The sequence below is a fragment of the Hydra vulgaris genome, chromosome 12 (genome assembly GCF_038396675.1).
Source record: "Hydra vulgaris chromosome 12, alternate assembly HydraT2T_AEP".
NCBI classification, from domain to species: Eukaryota; Metazoa; Cnidaria; class Hydrozoa; order Anthoathecata; family Hydridae; genus Hydra; species Hydra vulgaris.
Window position 1 is genome coordinate 2,526,168 of NC_088931.1, and position 20,490 is coordinate 2,546,657.

General features: G+C 30.9%; 1 protein-coding gene across 1 annotated transcript; it reads right to left on the reverse strand.

Annotated features, from left to right (window-relative positions):
* Positions 1 to 155: 155 nt before the first annotated feature.
* On the reverse strand, positions 156 to 15,981 carry LOC136087768 (uncharacterized). Its single transcript, XM_065811234.1, has 2 exons — positions 11,559 to 15,981; positions 156 to 2,651 (listed from the first exon to the last, which is right to left on the reverse strand). Exon 1 carries the CDS (start codon positions 15,847 to 15,849, stop codon positions 14,818 to 14,820), a length of 1,032 nt encoding a protein of 343 aa, XP_065667306.1. The 5' UTR covers positions 15,850 to 15,981; the 3' UTR covers positions 156 to 2,651; positions 11,559 to 14,817.
* Positions 15,982 to 20,490: the final 4,509 nt, after the last annotated feature.

Consider the following 20,490-nt stretch of genomic DNA (forward strand, 5'->3'; position numbering starts at 1 on the left):
ACATATTACTTTTAATAAACTTTTTGTAACAGTAGCTTCATAATACATGTATTATATTTCATATTACTTTTATTAAACGACTATTTACGAATTTGTAAAAAATTGTTTTTCCTCACTCTACATCACTTTTTTAACGATAGCTCGGCTTCAAAATATTTTCCAAAATTATATGGTCAGGCATGCTTATGCCGTATCCAGTAGTTTATATATCTATGGCTTTAACGATCGCTTTAAACCGTTTTTACGCCGCTTAAGTGCAGGATAACCTCTTGCGATATTTCCACTAACATAAATTATTCACTATATATATTATTAGCTTAGCACCTCTTCACTCTATCAACTTTCTTTTTGTTATTCTTCTTCCCAAGACGGCACTCTTTTAGATGAAATTTCTGATCAGATTGATCATGCCCTTTCTCTTTACCCCTCTTCCAATATGGTTGCTATTAGAGACTTTGATGCTCATTACACTGAATGACTTGGCTCTAAAACCACTGACTCTGCTGGCAATAAAGCTCCTAACTTCTGCATTTCTCAATCTCTTACTCAGAATATTAACTTTGTGACTCGTTTTCCTAAACACTTACCTTCATTTCTTGGTTTACGTCTTGTCTCTGAGCCTAGTTTATGTTTAGTTTCTCCTTTTTTTCCCCTTAGGTGGTTCTAACCATGCAAGGATATCTATAAATCTTTCATTTCTTTGGACTCTACCATTGCACTACTTATTACTTCATTAAAACTGACTGGGATTCTTTTCGTGATTTTCTTACTGATGGTTCTTGGGCTGATGTTTTTTCAGATGATAAATGCGCCTCCTGCATAACCTCCAGGATTCCGGAAGAAATGGAAGCTTTTATTCCTTCTAGTCTGTTCCAAGTCTAGCCTCATTCTACTCCATAGTTTTCACCCTCTTGTGCAGCTGCTAGATCTAATCGTAATCACTTTTTTCATCTTTTTCAAAAGAATAACTTTCTTGAGAACAAATGCCTATTTATTATTGTACGAAATCGATGCAAAAAAAAATGCTGTCTGTTGCTAAGCTCCACTATTTCCAGTTCACTAAATCTTGTATTTTATTTCAGAAATTAGGTTTATTATCAAACTGTTTATTACTAAAGCTTAGTCTAACATTCCATCTCTAATTCATGGGACAAAAAAAGAAAGAACTTATTTTCTAATTTGAATCTTAAATCTTATGGTCATACCCTTCCTGCCATTCCATTAACTCATTGTTACACATTTAAATCATTCAATTATTTCTCAATTAAAATTTTTCTACGGCTTGTGGTCCAGACAACATTCTTGTCATAGTCTTATATAATTGTTCTTCAGAACTCTCTTCAATTCTCTCTATACTTTTTAATAAGTGATTGACTGATTCTTGTTTTCCTCACTGCTGGAAAATGGTGTCTGTTGTTCCAATTTTCAAAAAAATCCTAAACATTCTAACCTCTCCAATTATCACCCGATCAGTCTTCTTTCTGTTATTAGCAAAATCTTTGAGTCTTCAATCAACAAATTTCTCACACCGCATCTTGAGTCAAACAACTTACTGTCAGATAATCAATAGAGTTTTTAATCCTCTTGCTCTACGGTTGATTCGCTTACTGCTGTGACTGAAAAATTTTATTGTGCATTAAATGGGTGGAGAGTCTAGGGCTATTGCTATTGACTTATTTAAAGCTTTAGACAAAGCTTGGCATGCTGGTCATCTTCATAAGCTTGTTTTTTATGGTGTATCTGGGTAAATTTTTGAGATTATCAAATTGTTTCTTTCTAACTAATTTATAAATGCCATCCTCGAAGATCAACACTCTTCTTTTTTTCCAATAACATCTGGGGTTCCTCAAGGTTATACCCTTGGTCCTGTTTTGTTTCTTATCTATAATGAATTTTCTAACAACCTTACATTTTAATTGGTTCCCTTTGCTGACTCAACTTTTTACGGGAGAGGGAAAGTAAAGAGAAAAATAATCACGTGGGCATGCGTAGAATAAGTTTCAATTTTTCCGAAGGAAAACTACGCATGCTTACGTGATTATTTTTGTCTTGACACAAAGTCTTCTCTTTTAAACCCCTCAGAACAGGCAGCCAATCTTGAAACTGAGATCACTTCTGTAACAGATTAAGAACAACAAGTTTTAACTCCAATAAAACTCAGGTATTTACTGCAAACAACTATCCCAATACTGTCGACATATCTATTTTTTGAAAGCGGACGGCTTTTTTAAGGATTCGTTCCTCTTCATTTTAACCTTAAAATGCCGCTGTACATATCATTTAAAAATGTGCAATTCTTGTCAACAATTAATGATTATTATATAAAACGCAACAATAAAAATGTAAGGTGTGACTTTGGTCAATAATTAGCTGATTAATGATGCAAATTAAAATCATGTCTTTTAAGTTCGTTTCGGAAGGTTTAAATAGTGTCGAATCGTACTCGTCATCAATTGTTAGATCTTCTTTTTTGTTTTTACGACAATGCTGCGACGAATGAAATTTTGTGATAACGTATGCCCGTTGACTTTGATCTTAGCCATTAGACCATTATGCAGTGCCACTATACTTCTTTTCAACCACCGTTGTGTACGCAGCATCATATGCTCGAGGTTTATAACCACTTTATCGTCAATTTTCCATCCTTTAAACTTAAAAAAAATATATATATATATTTATTTTGATTTTAGTGAAATATAAAAAGAAATTTTAACAGTAATCCAAAAAAATAAATAACTAAGCTCAAAAACGTAAACTTTTCAAGTCTTTAAACGTAAACTTTTCAAGTCAAGTTTCTATGGTTGTTTATTTTGAGATCTCTATATAAAGTTTACAACTAGAGTATTAGAAAAGGTTTTAATGTAATAGCAAGACCATAGACAAACTTTTTTGATATTTGAGTTAAGCAACTTTGAAATATGAAGAAAACTCCATATTTAAGTATGTTTATATATATGAGGAATGAGGATGCAATGTAAAAAATTGCGGTGATTGGAAACTGGGAACAACAAAAACACTAAAACGTTAGCCCCCCAGCCCCAAATAGGAGGGCAATGAGTCAAATTTATTATTTTTTTTTTACAGTCTTAAACTTAATTTATATTCACCAACGAATTTCAAATTTGATTCAATAATCACTTGAATCCCAGTTGTTTTTAAAGATTTTTCAAATAGAGTATAAATTTTTGAAAGTACCAATAGCTAATAACTGCCAAAAAATCCTATTTTTTTATAATGATCAAATTTTAATCAACACTGTAAGAAAAAAACCGTTATACTTTTAAAAAACATAACGCTTGATTTCGTATTTTATAACGAATTTCCATTATAGCCTTTACAATTACTCTGACTTCAACATAGCTTTTATTAGGGTCCAACAAATATACCAACCTTTAATTTTTGCCACAGATAGCTTTGAAAATATGAGACGAATTTTTACCATAGAAACCCAGACCAAGAAAACCAGAACCTTTATGGATATACAACATGGGATATAACCCAATTTCTTAAACTTTTTAAAGCTAAGCAAATTACAGTTTGCAGTTTTTATAAACAGACTTCTTGTATTTTTTTAGTAGTTCATGACATCACAAAATGTTTTCATTACTCTTTTAAGTTTTTCTGAAATCACCACAAACATTCGATTTGAATTTAGAATAATTAATTTTTTCAAAAAGTTCTTTTATCTTATTATTGTCTTATTTCTTCTGTACCAAATATGCAATAGGCAAAGATGGGTATTTAACTCCGTTGTGGATTAACAAAATGTTTTCTTTAAGCTAAGTATAAACAGTCGTCATTGTGTAGGCTCATGCTTGAGAGAATAAATAAATAAATAAATAACATAGATCATTTCACAAGCAATAGTAAATTTCAAATTCTTTATGTTATTTCCACGAATGTTCTGCAGGCTTCGCCGAGTAGATTTTCATTCCATCAGCCTTGATGAAGGCTAAATGCGTATTAGTTACGTAATTAGAGTAGCTAAAGGTGTTTTAAAAACAAATTACTTTAGTCTTGAGCGTAAACTTTCAATACGTAGTTGATAACAGGCGTATGCGGAAACGTATACCTTCGTGTTTAAGGTTCCTATTTATGACGTATTTCTCTGTCTACAATATAGGTAACCCACTATTTTATCTTGGTTGTGAGAGAAGCACGCTAACAAATTCTCATAAAATGTTTTGTGAGGTACTAACAATGTATGGGCGCTCAGTGCCGGTTGGCGATGAAAAAGTTAGAACTTTAAAGCGGTCAATAATCCAAAAATTATTTTTACATATTTGGAATTAGCATTAGCATTAATAAATTAATTAATAATGGATTTGGTAAAAATTTATATCATTGTGTTTTCTTTGTTTAAAGTAACTGATATGGGTGTGATGCTAATTTCTGTTTTTATATAAAGTATTATCTTAAGTATCATCTTGATTGATATAATTGCGAACGCCAACAACAAAAAGTTCAAATCAAAGTATATCCTTACGCCTTTTGGTTTTTTTTGTAGTTGTAGTGCCAAAATGTAAAAATGTTTTTTTTTTATTAAAGGCAAATTTGTTTCTTGACGAGAATTATTTCTTCCAACGATAAAACTTTTTAGATCACCAGTACTGCTTCTAGAGTTATAGAAACTTTTAGACTTTAATATAAAATTGTATAAAATTGACAGTAAAATTGTTGAATAATGGAACTTTTCACTTTGTATACGATAATCAAAATTTACATTTAGGATTTGATTTGGTTGGAAGATATTCCAATTTAGTTCCGAAATTTATTCTTTTACTTTCACGAACTTTAGCGTTTTGGAACGATTTTTATGTTTTCCTGGTTAATACAAAATACAGTTTTTAAAGTCATCTTAATTATTTTTGTTATTCTTCTTTTTCTTTATTATTTTTGTTTATCTCCATTTTCTGTTTACTTACAACTTACTTGGTAGTTTAGAGTAAATGTTTCGTTTTAAAAACATTTACTCTCTTCAAGGTAAATGCAAAGTTGTAAATGTAAAATTGTTTTAAAAAAAATCTCTTTTTTAAGAATTGACGTTGCAAAAAATCTTTTATGCAATTTTAAGCAATTTATTGTTAAAAGGTTTTGTTTATTTACATTCAACATCATCTTTTAATACTGCAAATTATTTATAACCGAATCTTTTAGAACCTTGTAGCCGAATACGTTACATGCGTTTTGTGCTAATTTTGAATAACTATTACAGACTTGAGTTGGAAACTCTTTGATATATTTAAATCTAGCTGTAGTTTGTTTGAAGCTGAAGCATCATTAGTATGAGCAATGATTTTGCAACCATCAGCATACAATTTACAAGGGAAGTAATTGAAACTGATGACAATTCGTTTATATAAATAATAAACAAAAGTATTCGTAAAAGACTACACTGTGGCCAAGGGCAGATCCATTTGTGGGCATTTTAGATAATTTGAAAATAATTTTTCTGTAAACTTATATATGGAAAATGGAAGTAAATTAGTAAGACTGTTTAAATGTGATAAAAACTTTTGTTTGTGTGGTGCAAAAAACAAAAAAAATTGGAGTATTGGGATAAGGATATATAACGTAATTTCATATTTAAATAGATTAAAATAGTGAAAGGCTAATATTCTAAAAAAATTATTTAAATAACCTAAAAACCATTTCCCCCTACTTTACCATATAGTTTGGATCAACCATATCAAACCCCTCCACCTCCTCATTCTTTCCTAAATGGTCTGGACGGACCGAATTGAAAAAATTTTAAAATTGTGCCCTCTACAGCACTAGTTACGTCAGCCCACTTGGACTCGCCAAGAATAACACTCTGCTTTCTATTAGTTAGAAAGTCACCGATCCAGTAAAGCAGTTTTCCAGTGATACAAAATACTTCAAGTTTAGGCATAAGAAAATATTTTTTCTTATGCCTAAATATAATTCGCAGCACAGAACAGTGTCAAAAGCCTTAGAAAAGTCAAAAAGATTATATCGGCTCATTGTTTATGTGTCAAAGATGTAGAAATAATATCCATGAATTTCAAAAAGTTAATGACGCATGATTTTTTTCTAGCAAAATTTTGTTTTGCAAAATGGATGGGTGCTCATCATTTTCACCTGGAACTTTATTTTGTACAAGTTTGCCAAGATTTGCAATTACTTTTTCTAAATGAACTTGAGCATCTGAAATATTAGTTAAATGAATCAACTAAAATTGTAGTTTGATCACCAAATTTCGGTGTTGGAGAAAAAAGATCTTTGTTAACTAGAACAGATTTAACTTATATGTTTAGAATATTACTTAGCTCGGGACCTCAAGTAATAGTATCACTATTGAAATCATTCATAGCTCTGATTTGCTTTTTCTTTTTTTGCTTTGATTTTATGTAACTAAAAGCAAAGCAAACTTGAATTGTTGTAAACTATTTTATTTTCAAAGTTTCTGATGCATTGCTTAGTGTTATTCTATTATATAGATATACGAGAACATGATTTATACGAGAACCTGCTATATTTATCAAGAAATGGCATAATTCGGGATCTGGTTTTTTACGATAAGTATTCATTTATTGCATAAATAATTGTACTTATTAAGAAAATTTTTGTAACATTGTGTTGTGTTCTTAAAAATAAACAAAATATCCAGTTAACTTTTTTGATATCAAGATTCATATTTATATTTCATATATTCATAACTTTTATACTTGCTGTTGAAATTTTACCCTTTGGAAAATATGATGATCTTTAAGTATATACACAAACTGATGATCTAATAAAGTTAATTTATCAAAAATACAACTTTATCAGATAAATAAATCTAAAAAAGTTGCCCATATTATCTTTTTAATATTGAAATCTCTGGCTGTGAAAATAATACTAAATATTTATTTTGACTTCATCAGATGCCAAAACTAACGATGCAAACATTGCTTGCTCAAGGTTTAAGCGCGTGATCTATTTAAGGTGTGTCATCGTTGTGTTTAGGAGGTGCTCTATAAATACACCCAAGCAAAATTTTGTCTGCTTTTAATGTTACAGTATGTACATGTTACTAAACTTGTTAGACAGCTTTACAATTTAACTGATGCTTATTTACTTTAAACGATTTTAGTTTGCCATTTACCCAGATTGTAACACCACCTCTGTTATTGTAGTAACAGAGGTGATGTTACAATCAATAGCCATACAAGTGCAGTGTACTATTGATACTAGCCAAAATTTCAGTTATAAAAGTATTTGTTAGAGCTTCAAGTGAATACAATTTGTTAAATATTATGATTAACATTATTTTTTACTGATTGGTTTTGAGAATGCAGGGCAAAATTATATCCAATAGTTTGCTATTTCAGGAACACAATAAACAACCTTTTTTCATTTTACGTTTAATCGTTACAATTGTTTTCATAATTATGTTTTCTGGAGTTCACGCCATCTCTGTTATGCAATCTTTAGTTGTTTTTTTTTTAATTTTGTTTTCCTTACAAAAAGGCTCATTTCAATCAACAAAATTTTATATTAGAAAATCTTCAACAAAGTATTCTATATCTGTTTAAAAACAATGATAGCCAATATGATTATGAAAATAATGAAGTGAAGTGAACTTATTTATGCGAACAATTAAAATGGTTTTTTTTTATTTATGTGAACAATTAAAATGGTTTTTTCCAAAATAATAATCGTTTTAAAAAATTTTTAATTTTATTGCATGTATCTTTTTCATTGTTTAGATTAGCGCTTTCATACTTTTTTATTTTGAAAAATATTTCAGAATATTATTTTTAAGGCTCTAAAATATCGTCTTTTGTTTTAATATTTATCATATAAATGTAGCCGTTTGAAAAAACATAAATAGAATTAAAAAAAACAACCGAGAAAAAATGTAAATTCCGAGTAAAAATATTTTATTTTGCAGACTTGAATGTCATAAAAGTTTCTATACTATTCTCACGGCTTGTAGATTTGGGGTCTTAATATCAATGAAAAACCCTATGAAAATCCTTTTAGTTGGTAATAGTACATGTCTATGGGAGTTCATATTGAGGTGTTTTGAAACCCTCATTAACATCCAAATGGAAATTTGTATCTCTAAGTATTTATAAACTAAATGATCTATATTCAGACTTTGCTAATTTCATACAGTAAACATGCTCTGTGAAAAAAATTAATAAAGTAAGAAATGTTGCCAATCAAATATTTAAGTTTTCTTATTTTTATAAATATTTTCAAAATTTGATTTATTACATTGATTCAAGAGCATTTTTGAAAGCTTGAACCTTGCGTCCGTATCCAGAGTTTTTTCCGGAAGATGAAGTTGTACAAAACAAAGAAAATTGTAAACAAAGCTTTTGTGAATATATTTGTTAATTTTGAAGATGCCAACGTTTGCAAAGACCCATGAAGAATACAAAAAATCTGTTTGTGTCATTTGCATGGAAAAAGGTGACCAAGAGCTGATTGAAAACTACAAATCAAAAATCCTTCAACAAATCCAGAAAGATCTCAATTTCAATGATGAGAGAGTGCCTTTGGCAACTTGTATCTCATGCCGATCTCAGATTGGAAAGCTTTGTAATGGGAAAACAACCGTTGTGTCAAAACTTTACCACATTGAGACAATTTTAATCAAACCTGCAACTCGTTTTTCTAATGTTTGTAAGTGTTTACTCTGCCAAATTGCCAAGCTCAAGGGAGAAGAAAAGCATCCATTCAGTAAATTTTAAGACTCAGAGCCTAAACTCCCACAGCAGGCTTCTCAAAGTGCTGAAAAACGTTGTACAAAGTGCTGGTCAATTATTGGGCGTGGGCTTCCTCACAACTGCACTTTAGGAACTCGCCATAAAAATCTGAGGAAATTTGCAGCTGCAGATCCCGTAGGAGCAGAGCAAGTTGCATCAGCAGTTTTGGCTTTCAAAAGAGCCTCTCCAAATGGAACCATCAGGCTTAGTCAACCAAGTGGAAAGATGTTGTCTTTGAGAAGAGGCATGCTGTACTAATTTTATATTGTTAATTTAATTTAAAAAAACGTTTGAACTCGTCAATCCAATATTTTAATAGGGTTAAATAGGGAGAGGCAAAATTGAAGTAAATTAAAAATGCTTCTTCAATATTCTTAAATGATTCTAATTTAATTTACTTAAAAAATATTCTTATTATATTTTGTTCTAAATTATATTCTCCAATCTTTATCTAATTTAATCACTTGATTGATTTTGAACTTTCTATTTTTTTTGTTTAGGTATCATCAGCTCAGCAAATCTTTAAAGAACCTCTTACAACGGAAAATATGGTTCAAATACAATAGAATACTGGACTGTCCAACAATGAAATGCGAAAACTTGGCTCAACCCTGAATCAAGTTAGTCCTTTAAGATTGGTGGAGCCAAGTTTCCCGCTAAAGTTTGCTCAAGCTGACCAAAAGCTTCATGATCAGTTTATTGTCAGCAGCATACCTCTGGCAGAAAATAAGGAATCATGCCAGGTGGTTCATTGCCAAAGTCTTAGCAGTCTCAGTGAAGCCTTTAAATCAGCTCGAAAATTAAGAGAATCTGCCATTTTGAAGTTGGGAATTGATGGAGGAGGCTCCTTTCTGAAAGTAATCTTCACTCACATTGTTTTGGAGGAGGATGAAACGCCACCAAACAGCCCAGTTCAAAAAACTATCAAACTGATGTCTCAACCTTCAACCAAAGCAACAAATGTAAAGCAACAAATACTGATTGCACTTGCAAAATACACTTCAGAAAGCTACCATAATGTGAAGGCTATTTTGAATCTCATTCAAGTTCAAGAATAATGTCAGAAAGATTCTCTCATCATTTATTGCAACCTCAAGCTAGCAAACATTTTATGTGGAATACAGTCTCACAGCAGCAAGCCTCCAAGTTGTTGGTGTGATGCCTTATCACCAAATCTCCAAAACTGTGGCCATCTCAGAACTTTTGGTGAGATCAGAAAACAACTTTCCGAATTCATCAGAGCAGGATGAGATTTTAGAAAATCAAAGGACTTCAAAAATGTTGTTCAATTGCCAATACTCAATTTTCCAGATGAAAAGTTCGTCCTTGAGGCTATCCCACCCATTTCTTCATTTGCTACTTGGTGTGGTAAATCACTTGATCAAAACTCTTTCTGATCTTTGGCCCAAAGTCATGGAATAGCCCTTATCACTTCACATTCCCATCCAGCTTTTCCATGGTGGTCATTTCAATGGGAATGACTGAATGAAGCTCTTGAGAGGTGTGAGCAAACTCCAACTGCATTCAGAAAATGAAAACTTTGCTCACGCTCATGGCTTTATTCAAACACGCTATTCAAGGATGTTGTGACTTCTTGCTTTGGCCAGAATTTGGCCTGACTACGAATCCAAGATTGCTCAATTCCAACAGAGCTACATTAAACTTCCGATTTCAGTTACCCCTTAAACACATGCAGTGTTTTTCCATGTGCCTCAGTTCATCAAGACGAAAAAAATGGGATTGGACCTCTTCAGTGAGCAGGCAACAGAAGCTTTGCACTCAAACTTCAAGGTTCATTGGGATAGGTAGAAACGCAATTCTTCCCACCCTGATTATGCCAAGCATCTCCTAAAATGTGTATAATAGCAAGAAAATCTAAACTCTGCACTAGAAAGATTTTTTACATAAATTATTTCAGAAAAAAAAGTTTGAAACATTTGCTTTCTCATGTGTCTTTCCTTGAAGAGTATTCTAATCAATTATCAGAAAGAAAACTATTATTTATCTCGTAAGTGAAGTCTTGTAGAAAATAAATGAATAAAAATAAAAAGTCTTTATTTTTACAGATCATGTCTTATAAAAATTTTACGATAACAAATATTTTGGACATAAAAGTTATCTATAGCGTATATGAAAGGAACACTTTTAATTAAAAACTTAAATACCAAATAAGTCCGTTGGATTTTAATGCAGGATTACTCATTTTGTGCTACAATTAGTATACACAATTACCACCTAAAAGGATTTTCATAGGGTATTTCATTGATATTAGGACCCCAAATCTATTACCCGTGTTCTATTCTAAACAGACTTAAAGTATAAACATTGTTACAAAATTTCTTAGATATAGTTGTGTTACCATTTTTTGTCTATGTTACATTTTTAGTTGTGTTACCTTAATTTTTTCATTAAGTTATAGTTTATGCATAGATTATAATTAGAAAAAAACTTTCGATTTGCAATAAGAGAGAATTTTTAAACAAATTATATAAAGTTGATTTATAATCAAATTATTCACATAAAATAGTAGAAAAAAGTTTCAAAAACCAAGATAGTTTCATAATAAGTAACTTTTTGACATGTCCATAGTTTCAAATGTTTAATATAAGTTAGAAACTCAAATATAAGAAAGTATGGGATATTATAACTTTTTCCTTATTGAGCAAAACAAACAAATACAAACGCTTTTAACAACATTTCAAATATTCAAAAATTTAAACTTTTTAAATTTTTAAGAGCGGAAAATATTTTAAAAAGAGCTATTTTGAGCAAATTCGCTAAAAAAAATTTAAAATATTTTATTTGGAACCTGGTAAAATAGAAATACCTCGAAATTACCTAGTGCAGCTATATTATGAATAGTTTGCGGTTTCCCAACTTTTTTAGACGTCATCTTTTGCTACCTGGTTGAAGTAAGTTTTAAGTAGACCTAAAATTAATTTTTCTAGTAGTCATTGTAACTGGCATTTAAATGACGCTTCACCATGATGACATCATTCTTCTTTGCTAAATGTATTGCAATACAGACTTTTGTGGTTATTATGTTGCACATTGGTGAGGTAATCCTTAAAAGATCAATATAATTTATGAAAAGTGCTTTATTAAGATTACAAATGTTGTTTAATTAGACCACCCCGACAGATTTACAGCATTTACATATGGTGCTACTACAACTAGCATGTTACCATGTGCTACTACAACTAGCATGTTACCATGCTTCTTTGTTTATAAAAAAGAATCTTTTCATAATACATTGGTTACCATGCTTCTTTGTTTATAAAAAAGAATCTTTTCATAATACATTGGCTACCATGCTTCTTTGTTTATAAAAAAGAATCTTTTCATAATACATTGGTTGTAATAGCAACTTAGGGTAGTTTTGGGTGCACTAAAACAGCACTAAAAAGTTTTTACTTTTTTCCTTGACAAATTTTATTGCAGTCCCTAATATCGTCTAATATTGTGTAAAACTAATTTATTCTTACCTTTACTTTGTAGCATCTTAGCATTATCAAAAAATAAAATATTTTTTATTATTTAAAATTAAAAGCATATATTTTGAAACTACAAGTAAATGTAGCTGTTCAAGGTACAGCATATGTGTTGTACCTCAGCCATGTACATTGGGCATGTAATCTAGGGTAGTGATCAAGCGAAACCTGTTTCGGTATCGGTTTCGGCCAAAATTTCAATTTGAACCAATACCGAAATTTTGGTTTTGGTACTTTTTATAAATTCGGTAAAAACCGAAATTTCGGTTAAAAACATAATACCGAAAACCGATACTTATCTTATTTAGAAAAACAGCTATTTTTTTAAAATTTTCACAAAATATTTTTAGAATTTTTACAAAAATATGAGAAATTTTCACAAAATACCTCGAAAAAATCTTGTTTTGCGGAGAAAATTTGCCAGTTGTTAAATTTCGCTATTAACTTATATCGCCGACTTATGCATTAAATCTCAATTTGGGATACACGTGTAATTAATTTTAAGATAATACGAGATAAAAAAACAAAAACATGTAAAATTACATTTTTAAACAAATTTTGCTATTAAAATAAATATTGACGAGCCAAAATTTCGGTATCGGTTTCGATAAAATATTTGCCGAAATTTCGGTTTCGTTTTCGGGATCAAGTTTGAGTACCCGAAATTCGCTTTCTTTTGGTTTCAGCTTTTTTTCTGTTTCGGTCGATCACTAATCTAAAGAATATAAGGTAAAACAAAACTTTTATTTTAAAGGTCTTGTAAATTAATGTAAAAATAAATTATTCGGATTTTGTAGTTATCTATTAACAGATTACAAAAAATAGTAAATATAAAGAGTGAATGCCGTTAGAATAGAGTTCTTTTAGTTTTAAATTAAAGAACTGATTAAGGTGCTGTTAGACGTCTCCTCATTTTCAAATTTTTCATTGCACAAGCTTAGTGGTTTAAACAAATAACAGTCTATTGGCGCTTAGCTGGGCAAACAAAGTGGTTAGGTAAGTGAAGCAAAAAAGTCAACACTTTCCAGCCATGCTCCAAAAAGTTCTGTTGTGTCATTTTTTCAATGTAAGGCGTTATTATGTCAAAATTAAACTTAATTGTGCTCTGGGAATTCTTTAAATTTTCTAATTTATGCTTGTCGAGTTGAACTCAGTATGTTGCTGCTGTAGTTGTAGAGTTAGCCAGAAGCAAGTCCCAGTAAACGTCCAATCAAACTGAAAGCAACATCTTTTCAATGTGTAGGTTGAGTTTCAGAACTGATTTTGGAGGTTGTCTTTGCCCAAGTTACCGGTCTTTTCTAGTGTGGTTTAACAAAAAACAAAACCAAGATTCAATTGCATATATACCGACACAAGGAATCGAATGCGATTGAATATGTGAGGATGAAAAGACTAATACAATATAAATTTGAGCCAACAGTCGCACGTGTAACTCATAGAAACTTATAGAGCGGACAGAGAAGTATATGATCTTTATTGTTATTTGTATTTCGTGATATGCAGAAGTTATAATGTAGAAATTTTATTGACTTTTATAAGCCAATTTCCAACACACCCCTCCTAATCATGCATACTAAAATTCTAGAAACCTTCTAAAGCTTCTAGAACTATCTGCAAATTTTTAAAATTACTCGTTACTGTTTATTAACCCAACACATATAGCCTTTTGAAAATTTAAAAAAAAAGATTTGTTTTTTAAATTGTTTGCAATTATTTAAATAAACAAATATACATAAATATATATTTTTAAATAAAGACATATTGGTTAATTATGGCTATTGCAATGGATCAAGTAAAAAAAAACGGTACAAAAACTGTTTAAAGAATTTAAGAACGAAATAGACGAAATGATGAAGCAACAGGAAAAAAACGTATTAAACATATTAAGCGCAAACACGAAAATTATATACTATAGGTTAGATAAAGTACATCTAAAGGTTAATCATCATGCATAACAAATAAAGATAATAGAAAAAGACGTAGAAGAAATCAAAAGCAGCTTAAATTTATACGAACACCTTTTTGAAGAAAAAATTAAGACAGCTATTACTTCTCAGGAAAAAAACAAACATCTCACATCGAAAAGCAAAATCATAATTCCGACTATCTTAAAATAAAAAGTAAACTAAGAGAGATGGAGGATAGATCTCGCAGAAACAATTTAAGGGTTGACGGGTTAAAAGAAAACGAAGGTGAAACGTGGATTGACAGTGAATTAAAAGTCAGTAAAGTTTTTGAAGAGCATTTGGGGTTAACAAATATTAGGATTGAAAGAGCTCATAGACCTGGTCAGAGAGATTTGAGCAAACCAAGTACCAGGGCCGGATTAGGCCTTTTTAGTGCCCAAGGCACAAACCCACATCGGTGCCTCTTTCTGCCCGGGGCCCCTGGTTTTTTGCTGACTGTGACCGCTGGTATGTTTAATATTATGCAAAGAAAACAGTTGTTAACAAATATGTTTGTAGTTTGTACTACTATCACTCATATAAAACCTACAATAAAGTATTTCTGTATTAAAATTAATAGTTAATAAATTTTGAAATAATAATAGACAAACTGTATTTTTTTATTAGATAAAAAATCAAAAAGATATTGTCATTTACATTTTAAAGTTTTTTTTTTCTAGATTTGCATCTACCAAAGTCTTTGAGTATATCGTCAAAGTTAATTTTGCGCAACATATCTGCCTCAATCATAAGCAGAGATAAGGGATCGAGCCTTTCTTGTTTCATTGTTGATCTATTTGGATTTTTTGTACGTTTCAGCTGAGAAAAAGAACACTTAGTTGAACAGTTAAAAACCATTAATGTTAAAAATATGCGGAAGGCGATTTCAACATTTGGAAAGGCACACTCAATATTGTCTCTAATTATTACTTGGTATAATTCTCCATGATTGAACGTGTTGTTTTCCGATTTTGATGCAGCTGGAAACTTGTGTCGAATATATGAATGAAACTGTTGTAGTTCAGTATATAAATTATTGTTTAGATCTTTAGGATAAGCATTTATTAGTTCTTTACAACACTGAGATGTTTGTGATAATGATCCATCGACCAAACAAGAAAAGCGAACTGTTACATCATTATATACTTGTCCTCGTCTAATCATTTCTGCCTCAAGTTTGTCAACAATGGCGTAGAATGCAGATATAAGAAACTTGTCTCTGGCATTCAGAGATACTTCAGGGGCATCACCATCATTGAACACTGTCTTTCGATTACGATTACGGGTCAAAGTTGACTTATAATCTACACCTGGTGTCATTATTTTTGCAGCTTCTTCAAATCTTTCAAATTCATTCCTAGATTTATGCAAGTGATCTGCTAGTGAAGAATACAAATCAGTACACGTTTTTAAGTTCACATGCTCTTTTTGGAGAGCCTGACTAACCCTGTGAAAATGCTGTAATATCTCTTTCCAAAAAACAAGCATGAAAGCAAATTCTAATTCTTGCATCTTCTTTGCAATGTTTTCTGCTTCTCTTCTGGTGTCTCCTTTCTGTGACTGATCTTCTTGTATACATTCGAATGCTTTTAAAATCTGAGGATGAGACTTTAGGATAGTTTCAGTTGCAACAGCATGTGCATCCCATCTGGTATCGGAAAGAGACTTTACCAGCCTTCCAGAATCTTCCATCTGTTGGTTGAAGCTGAGAAAAAAGTATAGATCAGCTGCACTGTATGGAAGAAGTTTACTGCCTCTAAACAGGAGTCAACGGCACTTCTGCCTACAAGATTTAGTGAATGGACAGCACAGGGTATGTATATAGCAAACTCATTTTCCTCTAGAATTTTTTTTTGCATGCCCTTGTAGCACCCGGACATATTAGCTACATTACTGTAGGCTTGACCTCTGCATTTCGAAAAATCAATATTGCAAACTTCACGTAAGTACTGCAGCACTTGCTTAGCCATACCTTCACCATTGTGATTTTGAAACTCCAATAACTGAAATAACCGGAAGCCTTTACTTCATCTACAATTACTTCACGGACTTTTTTGGACATAATTTCAATCAGTTTTTCACATATAGCTTTGGATAAATAAGAAGTATTTCCCTTTCCAGAATTTCCATACTTCGCAATGTGTGATACTAAAAATGGATCAAACTGACTAACCAACTCTAGCAGCCCTAAATAATTTCCAGTTTGTAAAGATCCAAATTTGTTCCTCTGAAAGCCTGACCACGCTCGGCTATAGTGCAAATAACCGCTATTGCTCGCCTCAAAACATGTTCCCAGTAACTATACTCTTCATTTATTTGCTCTTCTAGCATTTGTAGTACACCGGAGCAGTTGCATGCAGTTTTTATGAGTAGCGCTTTGTTCGTGATTTTCAACATAAATGTTATTTTTTCAGTCACTGAACCCGTTTTTATCAGCAAAATTTGTGGAACCTGTTGGTGCAAAAAGTTTACAAACAAAGCAGTACACAAATCCCGTGGATGGTGAATACAATAACCACTCTCTCCTGTACTGCTCACCATTTGCTTTTGTGCCATAGAAAAGTTTTTAGGAACAATATCTTGTTATTTTTCCTCCAGCATAAATACGGCAAGGTTTATCAAAGAGACCAAAATGATGCTGACAGTTAGTAGGCCCACAGTCAACCCAGTAAGCCACATCATAAGCGGAAAATTCAATCCACAGTCCTGGATCTATTGCTTGATTAATTTTATCATTTTCATCTTTATCATCATTTTCAGCAGATTGAAGAGGGTTACACTTACAACAAATTTCATTATCAAGCTCTATTGCAGTGTCTGGATTTGCAAAGCAGCCTATAGTAGACTTATCAAGAGGGCCGATAGTGTCAGTAAAATCCTTTTTTGCCTGTTGCTGATCTAAAACTAAATAACTTGTTAATTTTCTGCTCCTAGCTTTCACAAAAGAAATAGTGTGCTTTTTTTCTTTAGCTTTCTTCTCTTTTGTGCACAACTTAACTAAACGCGTTTCGTTTTGGGGTCTGAAATTGAAAAAAGTATGCGAAAAAATGTAAATGAAAATGATTAAATGATATAAAACGAAAATATTACAAATTATTAAAAATTTACATAAAAATTAAAAAATTATGCAAAATAAGGCTAAAAAACAACAAACTTAAGGTGTAAGTTCCTATAAATAATTCCTTAATATCAGAATCAATAAAAATAATAAAACAAATGATAAAACAGCTTTAATAATAGTTTCACGCTTTTAATAAAAAAATATCTTTAAGTGAAGTCGTTAAAGCGCAAAAAAAAAAAGTCATTAAAGCGCGAAAAAAATAATTAGTTTAAAAAAAAGCTAAATAGAAAAAACCGGCTCATTCAAAGCTTAATTTTTAAGCATTCAAGATTTTACCAAACTTAAATGTGAATTTTTATTATAATGTATTTCTTCATTTTCATTGCACTTGTTCTATTTTCAGTTGTTTCTGGACTTAAATTTGTTTAAAAAAAATATTTTTTGAGGACTTAAGGTGCCCCCAAACGCTTGGTGCCCAAGGCAAATAGTAGTAGAGAAATGTATGTTCTGGCCCATTTTTATTTTCGACCATTTATCCAGCCACAATTTTATATATATTTTAAGATATAAAATTGAACACAACTTTTATGAGTCTTTCAGACTTACTCTGCATGGGTTCGAAGAACCTACTTCTTATGGATCTGAAAGATCTATCAATTCTTTATTGTCAACCCATGAGTTAAACGATTCAGGATATCCATACCACTTTACTAGTGATTTATTTTTGAGTTTGCAAATCACTTTTTCAATTCTAAATATTTCTTGATTCGTTTTTTGCAGTTCTTGTTCATAAAAAGTTCCTTGTATTTCTTCACCATTATTGTCAGTTATTTTATAAGTTGGAGGATCTGTGTACTGAATTTGTGATATAGTAAAAACTTCTTCAATCCATCTTGGTGTGTATCCTTTTTCAAATGTTGTCTTCTTTTTAGTTATCCTGACTCTATCATTAATTGAAAACTTTGGTCTTACAGACTCTGATCGTGCATTTCCGTTCAAGTTTAACCAAACAATATTCTTATTCTTTTCATCACTAGCTTTAACTGGTGTCATTTTAATTGAAGAATGTCTTGTGTTGTTGTATTTATTTACCATTTCATCTAAGACGTCAATATATTTTCTAGTAGAATTAGCTGAAAAGTATTTGAACATTTTCTCTTTCATTGTTCTATTCCAACATTCAACTACACAAATTTTTTCTTCATTTTCAGTTGAGTATAACTCAATACCTAGAGCTTTAATATGCTTATTATAAAATTCTCGACCTTTATCTACCCACAATTTTCTGCACTTTCGTTCTTTAAATAAAATATTTAAAGCATTTGCAACATCAACTCCAGTTTTATTCTTGGAACAATCCATCCATACTTTGAAAATACATCTATTACTATGAGTAAGTATTTTATACCGTTGTTGAATTTAGAGAAAGATTGCATGTCGACTAAATCAGCAGCCCATATTTCATCGATTCCATTTGCAATTACTTTCTTTTTCTGAAATGTTTTATAACGGGTCTATGAAGTTCGTTCGCAAGTTCGTCAGACCATTTCACTTTTTTTTTTTGACTTTTTCGCTGATCGATTGTAGTTTTTTTGAATACCGACTTTGCATGGGTCTTTCAGAACGATTCCAAACTTTGCTTTAGAAGCGATGATGGTTTTATAATGCCTCTTTCAATTTTTTTGCGTGTAGTTGGATTTTTTTATAGCGTCCATTTCTTCAATCATTATTCTGTCGGCTAAGTTTCTATTTGCAGTATCTGTAAAATGTTGATATGCAAGATCATGATGATAAGCAGCATTATCAACTCTATCTATAGGTTTACTCCATTCTTTATATGCGTCAGTAGAAGTGAGTCTCTCATCTAAATTAATACCAGGACCAGCAAAGTTCATTCCAGGTAAGTGCATCTCACCTGGGAATTTTGCCCATGGTAATTTTAATTTTTTAGTTATTGAATTAATAGAGTTGACTAAGTCCTCATTTCTTAGTGGATCTGACAAAACTAATAGAGTTGACAAAGATCCTCCTTTCTTAGTGGATCTGACAAATTGAGTTTTTGTTGTTCCGCAAATGTCGCAAGTTCCGCGAATCATATTTCTATTGTTTTTGCTGACAAAGTTTTGTTGATTTAGTGTATTTGTATTTTTTTTGCATTTGACACAGTACATTATTTTATATATAAAAAATAATTATATATAAAAATGGATGTTGTCGATTTATCATGGAACGTAAAAAGAAATAAACAAAATAATAGTAAGTTGTTACCTAAAAGTATAAGAGGAATTATTGTTGGAAAGTCAGGTTGTGGAAAAACTACTTTATTATTAAATTTACTTTTAAGACCTGGTTGGTTAGATTATAATAATTTACAAGTTTTTGGAAAATCTCTATTTCAGCCTGAATACAAAATATTAAAAAGATCTTTTGAAGAAAAATTACCAAAAGAAGTTATTCTTAATTTGTTTAAGTATCAGGACAAAATAGAAAATCCTGAAGAAGTTATTGAAGAAGTTTCAAAAACGTTTAATGAGAAAAATAGTTAAGTTGATATGGAGTGTAAATTTTTTGAGACAGCAGATGATGTACCAGATCCTGAAGATCTCGATGCTAGTAATAATAATTTAATGATATTTGATGATTTGCAACTGACAAAGCAAAATAAATGTGAGAAGTATTATATAAGAGGGAGGCATAGTAATGTAGATTGTTTCTATCTTGCACAAAATTATTTTATGTTGCCTAGACAGACTATAAGAGAAAATGCAAATTTTATTTGTTTATTTCCACAAGATTCAAAGAATTTAAATCATATTTTAAAGATCATGTAACGAGTGATATGTCAGAGAATGAGTTTAAAAAGTTATGTAGAACTGCATGGAAGAAAAAGCATGGATTTGTTGTAATAGATTTATCTTCTGAAAAATATGATGGAAAGTATAAAAGTGGATTTGATAATTTTTATATTACATCTGACTATTTTAAAGATCCTTAAGATCTATAGAAAGTTCTTTGATTTTTTTAAGATTCTCAATAAATAAATTTTTTGATAAATAAAAATGCCTTACATATATGTTAACGGAAACAGTAATGAAATAATAACTAAATTTAGTTATAGTATTGAACTGGATAAAAATAAACAATATGAAATGGCTCTTGTTGGTTTAGAGACATATTATAGTTTTCCAAATATTGATTTATCAAATAACAATTTTAGATTCAGTCCTGATAATGGGATGACTTGTTTTGATGTTCTACTTCCAGTAGGAGCA

What these genes read in the sequence shown, in the direction of transcription:
- LOC136087768 (XM_065811234.1), bottom strand. Translation starts at nt 15,849, where the DNA reads ATGGAAGATTCTGGAAGGCTGGTAAAGTCTCTTTCCGATACCAGATGG.